Genomic DNA, 15679 nt, shown 5'->3' with positions numbered 1-15679 from the left:
AAATAAGATGCAACCCACTTAGGTAATTTTACATTTTTTGGCAGTCACGTTAAAAAAAATAAGAAGAAACAAATGAAATTAATTTTAATAATACATTTTATTCACCTCAAGCTATCTAAAATCTTATCATCTTGACACACTGAAATAATAATCAATTAACAAATGATTGAGAGATTTTACTGTTTTTTTCTTTAGTAAGTCTTCGAAACACAGAAGGCGATGTTTCTTATACTGTCACAGTGCAGTTAACTCGAACAGCACAGACCCGGAGCCTTAAACAGCTTTGTCAGAGCTCAGCCTCTCTGCAGTGTCCTAAGCACTCAACAAATAAGTTGGCTCAGCCTCTCTGCAGTGTGCTAAGCACACAACAAATAAGTCTTGGCGTTGGCCATTTGTACGTCCAATCATTAGGCGCTCAATGCGTGCACCTTCCCTGTAGACCTCCCTGTGATTCTGGCACCCACAGCCAACTCTTGTATCTTTCCCCAGGGGCAGGGCTGCCTGGGTCCAAACCCGACGTGATCTCCCGTGTGGATCGAGGGGAAGAGCCGAGGCAGGAGAGAGAGGCCTGGCGAGTTACCTGCCCAGGTGGGTGAGGATATCCAGCAGGTGTGAGCCCTCTTCCTACCCCATCTCTCATGGTCAGTGAGGTTCACTCAGGGGTGAGGCAGTGGAACACACGGGTGATCATCGTGGGCTCGGGAGTCGGGTTGTGTGGGTTCAAATCCCAGCTGATTGCTTCCTGGCTGTGTGGCCTTGGGCAAGTCACTTAGCCTCTCTGTGCTTTGATTTTTTCATCTGTGAAAAGGAGGTGACATGAGTGTCTAGGATTGGGAGGAATAAATGAATTAACAGATACAGAGCAGAGCCCAGAGCTTGGCACAGAGTCGGTAGTGGCTTCAATGGCTGTCATCGTTATAATTCTCACCCCACCCTCCCCTTGTCCCGTCACAGCCCATCAGTCCCCAGCCTTGTCCCTCCTGCCCCTGGCCAGGCCTCAGCTTCTCTCCCCTGGACCCTCACCCCAGCCTCCTGGCCCCCAGACTTACCCCTCCAGTTGATACCGCCCCAGGGGATCCTTCCATACTGAGAGCTAACCCCCTCCCTCCCCTGCTCACACCCTCCCCTTCTTCCCCAGTACCCCCAAGATGAAGTCCCAGCCCCTCAGCCTGGCACTCAGTGCCCTGTGTCACTCAGCCTGTGCTTTCTCTGGCCTCATCTTCACCATCCACCCCTGATTGTACACCATGCCCTGACCTCACTGAAGCACCTGTCCGTACCTGAACCTGAATGTGTGTTGCCACCTTTGGGCCTTCACACATGCTGTTCCCTCTGTCTGGAATACCCTTCCCTGCTTTTTCTGCCTGGCAAGCACCTTCATGTGTTTCACGATGAAGCTTACAGGTCACCTCCTCCAAGTGGCCTTCCGTGATAACTAGGCCACCACTTCTCAGCGTTTTCACAGCTCCTAGCTCAAGGTGCTATTACTGCACTTGTGCATGTTGTACTTAACAGTGTAGACTCTGAGTTCAAATCCCCTTTCTCCCACTGCGTGACTGTGGGCAAGTGACTTAACCTATTGGTGCCTCCATTTCCTTACCTTTTTTTTTTTTTTGAGATGGAGTCTTGCTCTGTCGCCCAGGCTAGAGTACAGTGGTGAACCTGGACTCACTGCAACCTCCACCTCTCGAGTTCAAGTGATTCTCCTGTCTCAGCCTCCCGAGTAGCTGGGATTATAGGTGCCCCCCACCGTGTCTGGCTAATTTTTTGTATTTTTAGTAGAGACAGGGTTTCGTCATGTTGGCCAGGCTGGTCTCGAACTCCTGACCTCATGATCCACCCGCCCCAGCCTCCCAAAGTGCTGGGATTACAGGCGTGAGCCACTGCGCCCAGCCGTCCTTACCTATTAAATAGGGAGAATAATAGTACCCACCTCAATGAAATGTTTGGATGATGAAATTACTTAATACACAGAACAAGCTCAGAACAGTATCTGGCATGTAGTCAGCATTTAATGAATGTTCTCTATTGCAATAATAATAATTGTTATTATCTGATATATCAGGACTCTCACATGTAAAGAATCAAAATAGCTTAAGAAAAATTAGATTTTTTTTGACCCATATAACTAGGAAGTATTGCAGTGCAAGACTTTCGGCATACATGAATCTAAGGCCTTAAATGGTATTGTCAGGGCTTACTTGTTCTCTCTCTCTCTCTCTCTCCCCACAACCCCCACCTTCCCCCTCCTTCGCTTTCCACATGTGTTGATTCTGTCTGTTTCTAGCTTCGTTCTGTCTACAGACCTTTCCAAGTAGCAATCAACATGGCTACCCACGGTCTCAAACTTATATTCTGCCTAATAACCCCATATACTCATCTCGGGGAAGACTCTGACTGGGTCCCTTTGGATGATGAACCAATTATTATGGCCTGAGGAATGGGGTATTATGATTGGCCAGTCTGAAGTCTGATGCCCATTGCTGAGGTGGGGGTTGGGGAGATATGTGACAGCCCCACCAAGACTATAGGAAAAGGGGAGCAGTGGTTGTTCAAAGACAGGGATGCTAAAGAGATAAGTAGGATATGTCCAAAATGTCTGAATACAAGCCTGCCTCTCCCCCCTCTCTGAGGACAAGAACCAGATATCTTGTTTAGCAAAAGGTCACCTACTCACAGCACCGTGGTTGGCACATATGTAATTAATGGACATTCCATGAACAAACCCACTAGCTCCAAAAAAAAATCCATTCCCTCCACAAATTCCAGATGGTTTTGCTTTCTGCTCATCATTTCTTTTTATTCATTTATTTTTATTTATTTTTTATTTTTTTATTTATTTTTTGAGACGGAGTCTCACTCTGTCACCCAAGCTGGAGTGCAGTGGCACGATCTTGGCTCACTGCAGGCTCCGCCTCTCGGGTTCAAGTGATTCTCCTGCCTCAGCCTCCCAAGTAGCTGGGATTATGGGCACCTGCCACCACACCTGGCTAATTTTTGTATTTTTAGTAGAGGCAGAATTTCACCATGGTGGCCAGGCTGGTCTCGAACTCCAGACCTCGTGATCCACCCCCACCCCCGCCCAGCCTCCCAAAGTGCTGGGATTACAGGCGTGAGCCACCACGCCCAGCCTAGCATAATATTTTTAAGAGTCATTCACATTGCAGTATGTATGAGAGCTTCATTCCTGTTTATGGCTGAATACTATTTTGTTGTATGAATGTACCACGGTTTATTCATCAGTTGGTGAACATTGAGTTATATCTTCTTTTTGGCTATTATGAATCATACTGCTATGAGCATTCATGCACAAGTTTTTGTGTGAATGTATGTTTTCATTTATTTCGGGTAGATACCTAGGAGTGGAATTGTTGAATCATAGGGTAATTCTATGTTTAACCTTTTGAGAAACTGCCAGACTATTTTCCAAAGTGGCTGTACCATGTTACATTCCCACCCGCAGTGTGTGAGGGCTCTGATTTCTCCACATCCTCACCAACGCTTGTTACTATCTGTCTTTTTTATTATATAACTAGTGAGTGTGAAGTGGAATCTCATGATTTTCATTTCATTTTCCTTGATGTCTAATGATGTTGAGTATCTTTTCATGTACTTATTGGCCATTCGTATATCTTTAAAGAAATGACTATTGAGAACTTTGCCCTTTTTTAATTGAGTTTTTAAAAATATTGAGTTGTGGCCAGGTGTGGTAGCTCACACCTGTAATCCCAGCATTTTGGGAGACTGAGGTGGGTGGATCATGAGGTCAAGAGATCGAGACCATCCTGGCCAACACGGTGAAACCCTGTCTCTACTAAATATAGAAAAATTAGCTGGGCGTGGTGGTGCGTGCCTGTAGTCCCAGCTACTTGGGAGGTTGAGGCAGGAGAATCACTTGAACCTGGGAGGCGGAGGTTGCAGTGACCCGGGATCGTGCCACTGCACTCCAGCCTGGGTGACAGAGCGAGACTCCGTCTCAAAAACCAAAATACTGAGTTGTAAGTATGCTTTATGTATTCTAGAAACAAGTTCTTTATCAGACATATGATTGGAAAAAATTTTCTCCCATTCTATTAGTTGTCTTTTTGCTTCTTACTAGTGTCTTTGAAGCACAAAGGTTTAAATTTTTAATTATTATTATTTTTGAGACAGGGTCTCACCCAGGCTGGAGTGCAGTGGCGCAATCATGGCTCACTGCAGCCTCAACTTCCGGGGCTTTGTTGATCCTCCCACCTCAGCCTTCCAAGTAGCTGGGACCACAAGCATGTACCATCACTACCTAATTCTTGTATGTTTGGTAGAGACAGGGTTCAGCCATGTTACCCAGGCTGTTCATGAACTCCTGAGCTCAAGTGATCCACCCACCTTGGCCTCCCAAAGTGCTGGGATTACAGGTGTGAGCCAATGTGCCTGGCCTAGGTTTTAATTTTGACAGTGTCCAATTTATCTATTTTGCTTGTGTTGCTTTGTGATTTTTGACATCATGTCTAAGATACCATTGCCTAATCCAATGACAAAAGGATAATTTCAGGAATCTCACATAGCATTTAGTTGTCATGTCTCTGTTTTGGGGGTCCCACAACCACCCACTGGTTTGGCGATTTTCCGGAAGGAGTCACATGACTTGGCGAGTTGTATTGACGGTTTACAGCAAAGTTTGTAACTCAGGAACAGTAGGAACTAACAAAGGCAAGAGAGGTCATACACAGGCTTCCAGCCCTCCCTTTCCCTGTGTGGGTCACATGGACGTGCATTTTTCCACTAATGCAAAACCACAGACACATGTATGAGGTGTCTCCACCCCGGGAAGCCCACTTGGAGTCTTATAGTCCAGAGTTCTTGAAGAGAGCTGGTCACGTATGCACATACCTGCTACATGAACAGAGTGAGAACTCCAATCCAGGTACCAGATGCCCATCATGCATCTTCATATTTACAGTCAACAATGCTGACAGCCTAGTACATCTTGACCCGTGGTCTTGAGCATATGGAAGAACATCTTACCCAGCACCTGTGTAAACATCCCAGGAGTTTAGTTCCCAGAGACTGGCCAAGGGTCATTGCCATATCTGCAGAGATAAACAAAGACTGAGTGAGATGGGCTGGGCGCAGTGGCTCACGTCTATAATCCCAGCACTTTGGGAGGCCAAGGCAGGCGGATGACTTGAGGTCAGGAGTTCGAGACCAGCCTGGCCAGCATGGTGAAACCCCAGCTCTACTAAAAATACAAAAAAAAAAAAAAAAATTAGCCAGGTGTGGTGGCGCATGCCTGTACTCCCAGCTACCTGGGAGGCTGAGGCAGGAGAATGGCTTGAACCCAGGAGATGGAGGTTGCAGTGAGCTGAGATCGTGCCATTGCACTCCAGCCTGGGCGACACAGCGAGACTCTATCTCAAAAACAAAAAACAAACAAAAAAAAAACTGAGATGGACCTTCTGTTCACTCTTTCCTTGCACATTCCCACAAACATAGTGTGAGAAGGTCTGTGCCATGCTCCCTTGGCAACACTGGATATCTTTAATATTTTCCAATCTAAAATGGGTAAAATAGCATCCTAATGATTTGATTTTTTTAACTATTGCTGATGTTCAGCATCTATACATGTATTTATCAGCCTCTTATTTTTCTTCCGTGAATTGTCTACTCATATTCTCGCCTCTCTATTTTCTTGGATTTTTTTCTATCATTTTTCTTATTGATTTGTAAAAAAAAATGTACTCTATAGCATAGCTACTCAACTCTGTGTACATAAACTGTTTAGAACTTGGTTGTCTTCATTTTTAGAGTGTATTGAGACTATCCTTCCATGTCAGAACATGAATCTATCTATGTACACCATGCCTTTCAAAATAGCAACATCGGCCGGGCACGGTGGCTCATGCCTGTAATCCCAGCACTTTGGGAGGCCGAGGCGGGTGGATCACAAGGTCAGGAGTTTGAGACCAGCTTGACCAATATGGTGAAACCCCATCTCTACTAAAAATACAAAAAAATTAGCCAGGTGTGGTGGTGGGCGCCTGTGGTCCCAGCAACTCAGGAGGCTGAGGCAGGAGAATTGCTTGAATCCGGGAGGTGGAGATGGTGCCACTGCACTCCAGCCTAGGCAACAGAACAAGACTTTGTCTCAAAAAAAAAAGAAAAAAGAAGAAAGAAACAAACAAAGTAGCAACATCGAGTTTGAAATTTTCTTTTTTTTTTTTTAGGTTTACACTGCCACTTCCAAGTAATCAGCTTGCTTTGTCCTGGGACAGGTGGTATTGGTATTTTCCATTTCTTTCAGACTCAGAGACAAGCTCTGTGACTATTCGAGAGACACCTCGAAAAAAGAGCATTTCTGAAGATTCAGCTTCCCCAGTAGAGGGACCTTTAAGGGCCATGCTTGGAGATGCCCAGGTGGGGAAACCCTTGGCATGTCACTATCGGTCGGAGGACGCAAGAAAGCAGGAGAGGCATTTGAGGTGTTTATTTGCTACTCCCAAGGGAGACACCTCAGGGGAGAGAGGCCTTGGGTGTAACGAGCTTGGGAGAAGCCTCCGGCAGGCCTCTGCCCTCATCAGGAAGCAACGAGTGCCCTTTGGAGACAGGCCCCGGAAGTGGGGCAGGCCCTGGAAGAGCTTGAAACGCCAAAGGACGTTCGTGGAGAAGAAACCATTTAACTGCACGGAATGTGGGAAAGCCTTCATTTACCATTCAGACTATATTCTCCATCAGCGAATTCACACCGGGGAGAAGCCCTACAGGTGCCGTGACTGTGGGAAGGCGTTCAGCAACAGCTCGTATTTCATTCAGCACCACATCATCCAAACAGGCGAGAAGCCCTATGCCTGCCGTGCATGTGGCAAGACCTTCACTCAGAGCTCTTCACTTACCGAGCATCAGAGGATTCACACCGGAGAGAAGCCCTACAAATGCAAGGACTGCGGGAAGGCCTTCACACAGAGCTCATCCCTCATCAAACACCAGCGGTGCCACACCGGGGAGAAGCCCTATAAATGCGGCCGGTGTGGGAAGTTCTACTCGCAGGTCTCCCACCTCACCCGCCACCAGAAAATCCACACGGGGGAGAAGCCCTACCAATGTGGAGAGTGCGGCAAGGCCTTCTGTCACACCTCCTCCCTGACCCAACACCAGACCACCCACACCGGGGAGAAACCCTACAAATGTAACGAGTGTGGGAAAACGTTCAGCCACAGCTCATCCCTGACTGAGCACCAGCGAGTCCACACTGGAGAAAAACCCTATGAGTGCACTGATTGTGGCAAAGCCTTCAGCCACAGCTCGTCCCTGACCCAGCATCAGTGAATTCACACTGGCGAGAAGCCCTACGCGTGTCACAAGTGCGGGAAGGCTTACACGCAGATTTCCCACCTCATGAGGCACCAGAGCACTCACGTGGGGGAAAAGCCTTACGTATGCAACGAATGTGGGAAGGCTTTCAGCCACACCTCATCCTTTACTCAGCACCAGACCATCCACACCGGTGAGAAGCCTTACAAATGTACGGAGTGTGGGAAAACCTTCAGCCAGAACTCCTCCCTCACACGCCACCAGAGGATTCACACAGGGGAGAAACCCTATGAATGTAAAGTGTGTGGGAAAGCCTATACCCAGATCTCCCACCTCATTCAACACCAGAGGATTCACACTGGAAAGAGGCCCTACGAGTGCAGCGAGTGTGGGAAAGCCTTCAGCCAGAGCACGCACCTCATTGAGCACCAGAAGATCCACACTGGCGAGAAGCCCTATAAGTGTAAGGAGTGTGGGAAAACCTTCAGTCACAACTCATCCCTCACTCAACATCAGAAGATTCACACCGGCGAGAAGCCCTACGCCTGCAAGGAATGTGGGAAGGCCTTCAACCAGAGCATCCACTTAATCCAACACCAAAGGATTCACACTGGAGAGAAGCCTTACAAGTGTAGTGACTGTGGGAGAACCTGTACCCAGATCTCACACCTTCTCCAACATCAGAAGGTCCACACTGGCAGCAAACGCTACGCATGTGAGGAGTGTGGAGAGGGTTTCAGCTGGAGTTCACACCTGACTGAACACCAGAGGCTTCATACTGGCCAGAATGCCTACCTCTGTGATGATTTTGAGAAAGCCTTTGCTTGGGGCACACAGCTTGCTGATCATCAGAGAACTCATGCTGATTAGACAACCTGAGTGTGTGATGAGCTGGCTGTCCTGCTGTTAGGTTCCATCCCACCTTCATCAACACTAGGAACCCTAGGAAAAATTTTGCCTTCAGGAACAGATGGATCCAGGTGCATAAATGGCCTTTCAGCAATCTGCTCTTCATCAACACTAGGAACTCCCCAGAGAAGGATGCTGGCGCCATATGTTGAGACGGTTTGTTCCTTTGTTCCCTAGAGGGAAGGTGGCACAGTTTTTCAGTAACTGCGACAGGTTCTGATCATTCTGGGGGCTTCCCTTGCATATTTCCTCTACCCTGCCATGTCCCTAGATCGTGGTATAGTTAGAGGGTGGTCCAAAAGGGATGCCATTTCATCTGGGACCTTCACCAAGAACAGCTCTCTCCAAGCTTCTTAAACTGATTCATCCTTCCTTATACTGGAGCCTGAGCTGGGCGCGGTGGCTCACACCTGTAATCCCAGCACTTTGGGAGGCCGAGGTGGGTGGATCACGAGGTCAGGAGATTGAGACCATCCTGGCTAACAAGGTGAAACCCCTTCTCTACTAAAAATACAAAAATTAGCCAGGCGTGGTGGTGGGCGCCTGTAGTCCCAGCTACTCGGGAGGCTGAGGCAGGAGAATGGCATGAACCTGGGAGGTGGAGCTTGCAGTGAACCGAGATTGCGCCACTGCATTCCAGCCTGGGCAACAGAGCGAGACTCCGTCTCAAAAAAAAAAAAGAAACTTAAACTGGAGCCTGAATATTCAATGGGGGAAGACAGCTATAAAGATTAACCCTTTAAAGTAACATTTTTAGTTTCCTTTGAAACTTTAAGCTACAAATATCAGAATCTGCAGTTGGCTTAAACAATAAATATGTTTCATATAAATATGGATATAAATATAAATGTTTCACATATTTATAGACATTTTTAATGTCCTATTGTTTCTGTTTATTATGTTTCCAGGATCTATGCTTTACAAAGCTATTGTTCTGTTCTTTTATTTATTTATTTATTTATTTATTTATTTTTTGAGACAGAATATTGCTGTGTTACCAGGCTGGAGTGCAGTGGCATGATCTCAGCTCACTGCAGCCTCCACCTCCTGGGTTCAAGCGATTCTCCTACATTAGCCTCCCAAGAAGCTGGGATTACAGGCACCTGCCACCACTCCCAGCTAATTTTTGTTATTTTTAGTAGACGTGGGGTTACACCATGTTGGCCAGGCTGGTCTCAAACACCTGGCCTCATGTGATCCTCCTCCGTCGGCCTCCCAAAGTGTTGGGATTACAGGCGTGAGCTCCCGTGCCCGGCCTACAAAGTGATTGTTCTATTAAGCGTCATGTTGTTAAGCATCACTGTTTATTCACGCCCAAGGGGAGATTTTTTATTTTGTTATTATTTTTTTGAGACAGAGTCTTAATCTGTCGCCCAGGCTGGAGTGCAGTGGCGTGACCTTGGCTCACTGTAAGCCCCACCTCCCAAGGGGAGACTTTTAATCATATTTTTAAAACATAGTATTATTTTTCATTTAATAATTATATATATATATATATTTTTTTTTTTTTGAGACAGAGTCTTGCTCTGTCACCCAGGCTGGAGTGCAATGGCAAGATCTCGGCTCACTGCAACCTCCGCCTCCCAGATTCAAGCAATTCTTCTGCCTCAGCCCCCCGAGTAGATGGGACTACAGGTGTGCACCACCATGCCCAGCTAATTTTTCTATTTTTAGTAGAGATGGGGTTTCACCATATTGGCCAAGCTGGTCTCGAACTCCTGACCTCGTGATCCACCCACCTCAGTCTCCCAAAGTGCTGGGATTTACAGGCATGAGCCACCGTGCCCGGCCATATATTTTTATAACAGAAAAAAATTTAGTGAAATACCATATGCTCATCATAAAGGATAATTTGGAAAGTGTAAAGAAGTATGAAATAAAAGACAAATTCCCTGTAATTCTGCAGCTCAGAGAGACTCGCCAGTCATTCTTGGGTGTGTTTCTTTATGTTTTTTGTTTTTTTGTTTTTTGAGACAAAGTCTCACTCTGTCGCCCAGGCTGAAGTGCAGTGGTGTGATCTCGGCTCACTGCAACCTCTGCCACCCAGGTTCAAGTGATTCTCCTGCCTCAGCCTCCCAAGTAGCTGGGATTATAGGCACCTGCCATCACACCTGGCTAATTTTTGTAGGTTTAGTAGAGATGGGGTTTCGCCATCCTGGCCAGGCTGGTCTTGAACTCCTGTGTGATCCACCCGCCTTGGCCTCCCAAAATGTTGGGATTACAGGCATGAGCCACTGCACCCGGCCTCTTTATGGTTTTTTAAATCTATATCCCATATCCATAGGTTTAGTTGTCAGAAATTTTGGGTTGAAAACATAAAAGCCATCGCTGACAATTTGGCCATCCTTAGAAGTCATATTGTTTTTATTTTTTATATTTCCTTTCAAATCTTTTAAACAAATATAAGTTTATTTCATTGTAATCACAATGCAGAGACCGTTTTTGCCGTCATTATGCCATGAGCATTGTCATTGTCCCCATACACTTTTATCATTATTAAGGATAATGATATGCCACTGAGAAGGTGTAATTTACAAATCCATTCTCTATTTAGATTCTTCTTTAAGCTTTTGACTGACATGGGTTTTTCACCAGTTATCCCAATTACAAATAATGTTATAATGAACATGTCCGTGCTCACTTCCTCTCTCCCTTTGGGGTGATTATTCCTCAAAGTAAAATTCCCACAGTGGCAATGATGGGAACCAAGGTTCCAGCCATTTTCCTGATTACTCACACAAGTTGCCATATTGCTTTCCAAAGGGCTGAACTTAACCTACCTGCCACGGCTGGGCATGCGGACCATGGATGCACTACATTTTTATAGCAATGAGTGTCAGCTATTTAACATATCATTAAGTCACCTTTAACAACCTGATGTTTTGCAGTTTCACGTAGCTTATATATATTCAGCCAGCATATTATCCAGTCCCTTTTTGGACATTTTGGTTGTTTCTAGCTTTTGACTTTTTTTTTTTTTTTTTTTTTTTTTTTGAGAAGGAGTTTCACTGTCACCCAGGCTGGAGTGCAGTGGTGCAATCTCGGCTCACTGTAACCTCCGCCTCCCAGGTTCACGCCATTCTCCTGCCTCAGCCCCCTGAGTAGCTGGGACAACAGGCGCCCACCACCACGCCCGGCTAATTTTTGTATTTTTAGTAGAGACGGGGTTTCACTGTGTTAACCAGGATAGTCTCGATCTCCTGACCTCGTGATCCGCCCACCTCAGCCTCCCAAAGTGCTGGGATTACAGGCGTGAGCCACCACACCTGGCCGCTTTTGACTTTTATATATATATAGTATGGAACATCCCTTTTATGAAAGGGATGAGTGCCTAACTATTTCCCAGGTGAAATCCTGGCAGTGAGGTCATGGGGTCATAGGGAGAGGATTTCTGTGACCTCGAGTATGTTGCCAATGGGTTGCCAGAAGTTCTGTATCAGCTGGAACGTCTGTCAATATATGGGGCTATGTCTCACTAGCCTTCTTCTGTGCTATTATATTTTAAAGTTATCGCCCAGGTATTTCTCCTAATCTTTTGTGGCTTCTTTCATGATTGAAGTAATATTCATTGTGAATAACTCAGATGATACAAAAATGAAGAAATCTTTAGTGCCCTGTAAATCTTTGTTCCAGGCCGAGTGTGGTGGCTCATGCCTGTAATCCCAGCACTTTGGGAGGCCGAGGCATGTGGATCACCTGAGGTCAGGAGTTCGAGACCAGCCTGATTAACATGGTAAAACTCTGTCTCTACTAAAAATAAAAATAAAAAATTAGCTGGGTGTAGTGGCGCATACCTGTAATCTCAGCTACTTGGGAGGCTGAGGTAGGAGAATCGCTTGAAGCTGGGAGACAGAGGTTGCAGTGAGCTGAGATTGTGCCATTGCACTCCAGCCTGGGCAACGAGAGCAAAATCCATCTCAAAAAAAAAACTTCATTCCAAAGATTTCATACTTTTTCTATAAATAAGAAATCTCCCTTTCTGTTTTTATGAAACTGATTTTATATGTATATATATTCACATATGTATGGTATATATGGCATAACCACATGCAAACATAATTTTAAGAAGTTACTTTTCTCACTTGATATAATGTGGATACTTTCCCATGATAATGCAAAATATATACATATTGTACATATTACAGAAAAATATATACATGCATAGGTATCTTCATTTTTCACAGCTGTGTAATATTTCATGCTAGGGTTTCTTTAATTTGTTTAACCAATCCCTGTTAATGGATATTTAAGTTGCTTTCATTTTCTTTTCCATCATTGGATATTTATTATTTGACATATGTACAAAATGAATTCCTACAAGTATACTTGTGGGATCACAGAACACCTACATTTAAATTTTTCATAGTTATTTCTAAATAGTCCTCCAAAAGGGGTGAAACAATTTGCACAACTCCTGGAAGTGTATATGAGTGCCTATTTCTCTGTTCTTTACTTCCTTCCCAAATACTTGGTGTTAGTCATTTTTTAAAGCAATTTTAATCTGATAGGTAAAAATGTCCTCTTGGTTGTGAGATTATCTTTTTAAGTATTTATTGATGTTTTCTATTCTGTGAATTGCCTATTTATGTATTTTGCCCATTTTTAATTGAGAAGCCTTTTTGTATTGATTTATAATGGCAAGTCCTTATATATTACGCATATTAACACTTTGGTATATAAGTGACTAATATTTTCTCCCAGTTTCTCTTCAATTTTGTTTATGTTTGTTATACAGAGTTTTTAAATTTTTAGGTATTTTAATCTATCTGTATTTTCCTTTATAGTTTTTGGGTCTACTATCATGCTAACAAAGGCCTTCTTCACCCCGAAGATTATGAAAAAAAAGTTCTGCTATATTTTATTCTAGTACTTTTATGATTTTTTTCACAATTAAAACTTTGATCCATCAGGATTTTTTTTTTTTTTTTTTTTGAGACGGAGTCTCGCTCTGTCACCCAGGCTGGAGTGCAGTGGCGCGATCTCGGCTCACTGCAAGCTCCGCCTCCTGGGTTCACGCCATTCTCCTGCCTCAGCCTCCCAAGTAGCTGGGACTACAGGTGCCTGCCACCACGCCCGGCTAATTTTTTGTATTTTTAGTAGAGATGGGGTTTCACCGTGTTAGCCAGGATGGTCTCAATCTCCTGACCTCGTGATCCGCCTGCCTCGACCTCCCAAAGTGCTGGGATTACAGGCGTGAGCCACCGTGCCCGGCTGTTGACCCATCTGGATTTTTAAATAATTTCTGGTATAAGATAGAGATTCATTTCCAGCCAAGAGTATTCTGTTTGTTTAAGGAAGAAAGGGAATTTATTAGCCTATGTAATTGAACAGTTTTGCCTTCAGGAACAGATGGATCCAGGTGCTTAAGAGACATGTCAGTAATTTGGTCACTCCTCTTAGCTCAGCTTCCTTTTTGGTTAGTTTCATTTTCTGGCAGGTTCTCCCCCCATGGTGGCAAGGTGACCACGAGCAGCTCCAGGCTTATCTCCTATCACCTTAGAAACCTAAACAGAAAGAAGGCATGTTTTTCCTATCCCTCTCTCCCACTCAGTATCTCTCAACTCTCCCTTCAAATGTTGAACTTGACCACCTCTCACACAGTTCAAACAAGAATGATAATTTACTGGCTTGAGTAGCTAAAAGCATCAAAAGCAAGACACTCATCTTGTTTATGCTAGCACATCAGGATGCCTTCAGCTGTGACTAAAAGAAAACCCCAACTCAAATTGTCACAAACACCAGGAAGAAGAAATGTACATTTAGGGCAGATTCCAGCTGCAATTCATAGTATTCCTCTACATTTCTCTTGAGGTTGATATTATTTATATTATTTCACATTATGTTCTCAAAGAATTATGTTTCTTGATCCCACAGTCCCTCCTGCATTCCCATCTCAGCCCCTGCCTGTTTACTTCACAGCACCTTTTTTTTTTTTTTTTTTTTTTTTGAGACAGAGTCTCATTCTGTGGCCCAGGCTGGAGTGCAGTGGTGTGATCTCGGCTCACTACAACCTCTGCCTTCCAGGTTCAAGTGATTCCCCTGCCTCAGCTTCCTGAGTAACTGGGATTACAGGTGCCCGCCACCACGCCTGGCTAATTTTGTCTTTTTAGTAGAGACGGGGTTTCACCATGTTTCCCAGGCTGGTCTCGAACTCCTGGCCTTAAGTGATCCACCCGCCTTGGCCTCCCAAAGTGCTGGGATTGCAGGTGTGAGCCACCACACCCAGCCTACTTCACAGCACTTATAATTTCCAATCATGTCTCATGGTTACTGCCTGCCCTCTGTCTTTCCCCGCTGTATCCCTAGCGTCTGCCCAGTATACAGTAAGGTTCTCAGCAAACATCACCCACTGACTGACTGATTTACTTCCTCAAAGGCTGAAGACATTCCTCTCCCTACCAGCAGGGTAGGAGAATGGCAGTTTCCTCACACCCTCGTTGAGACTTTTAATTTTGGCCAGATCTATAGATATAGTATATTTTCCCTTCTCTTCCTGGTGACCTCCTGCTCATCCCTCAAAGCCTTTTTCAAAGGCCGCCTCATGGGACAGGAGCAGTGGCTCATGCCTATAATCCCAGCACTTGAGGGGGAGGCAGGTGGATCACCTGAGGTCAGGAGTTGGCGACCAGCCTTGGGCAGCATGGTGAAACCCCTGCTGTTGGGAATGAGGTTTTTGGTGTCGCAAAAAAAAAAAAAAAAAAAAAAAAAGAATTAATGCGGGAACAAATGATCTCTCAGCAAGGCGAGCTTTACTTCCTGCAGAAAGGGTGCTACTCAATAGCTGTCCAGCCACGAGACCCCGCCAAACTAAGGAGACAGTGTTATTATAACCTGATGTGTCTACCTTACTGCTCTGTCCAGTTTCCATTGGCTGGAATAGGACCTCACATTTTACACTTTACCCGATTGGCTATTAGTTTAAAACTTTTTTAACTGGGTAAGGGGAACAGAACAAAGAAAAGGAAGTTGCCCAGGGGATAGTTAAGGATGCTTCCTTAACTATGCACTATGTCCTGGGGCTTGTCTAGTTCTGTCCAGGCATGCCGGAGCAAGCTAGGACAGCTGATTTGGAATATATAATAGTGGATAGCAATCTTATACTAAGAAATTGTGACTTTTTATAATCTTTGAAGAATAACTTTCCCATTTTTCACACTACTAAAAATACAAAAGATTATCCAGGCGTGGTGGCGGGCGCCTGTAATCCCAGCCACTCGGGAGGCTGAGGCAGGAGAATCGCTTGAACCCGGAAGGCGGAGGTTGCAGTGAGCCGAGATCGTGCCACTGTGCTCCAGCCTGGGCAACAGAGCGAGACCCCGTCTTGAAAAAATAAAAGTAAAAAACAAACAAACAATAAAAAAAAGTCTCCCTTTGAGAAATCTTCCCTCACATCAACTATTTCAGTCCCACCCAGCCCGGTTTTTCCTTCCTTGTGCTCTAATATTCGTTTTCCACCAAGTTTTACGACCCGATCACGCTGTTT

At 45.0% G+C, this 15679-nt stretch overlaps 1 protein-coding gene and 1 long non-coding RNA gene across 2 annotated transcripts in view; one reads left to right on the top strand and one right to left on the bottom strand.

Moving 5' to 3' along the window:
* LOC100991594 (zinc finger protein 345) overlaps positions 1-14907 on the top strand; it is a 54301-nt gene extending 39394 nt beyond the window's left edge. The window contains 2 exon segments of the mRNA XM_055103355.2: positions 490-588; positions 6281-14907. Coding sequence (XP_054959330.1) covers positions 490-588; positions 6281-8157 — 1976 coding nt within the window. The 3' untranslated portion in view covers positions 8158-14907.
* Positions 79-6195, bottom strand: LOC134729639 (uncharacterized). Its single transcript, XR_010110923.1, has 2 exons — positions 4870-6195; positions 79-798 (listed from the first exon to the last, which is right to left on the bottom strand). It is a non-coding gene; the product is annotated as an uncharacterized LOC134729639 (long non-coding RNA).
* Positions 14908-15679: the final 772 nt, after the last annotated feature.

Source organism: Pan paniscus, chromosome 20 (assembly GCF_029289425.2).
Source record: "Pan paniscus chromosome 20, NHGRI_mPanPan1-v2.0_pri, whole genome shotgun sequence".
In the NCBI taxonomy this organism is placed as follows: Eukaryota; Metazoa; Chordata; class Mammalia; order Primates; family Hominidae; genus Pan; species Pan paniscus.
This window is presented reverse-complemented; position numbering and strand designations above follow the sequence as displayed.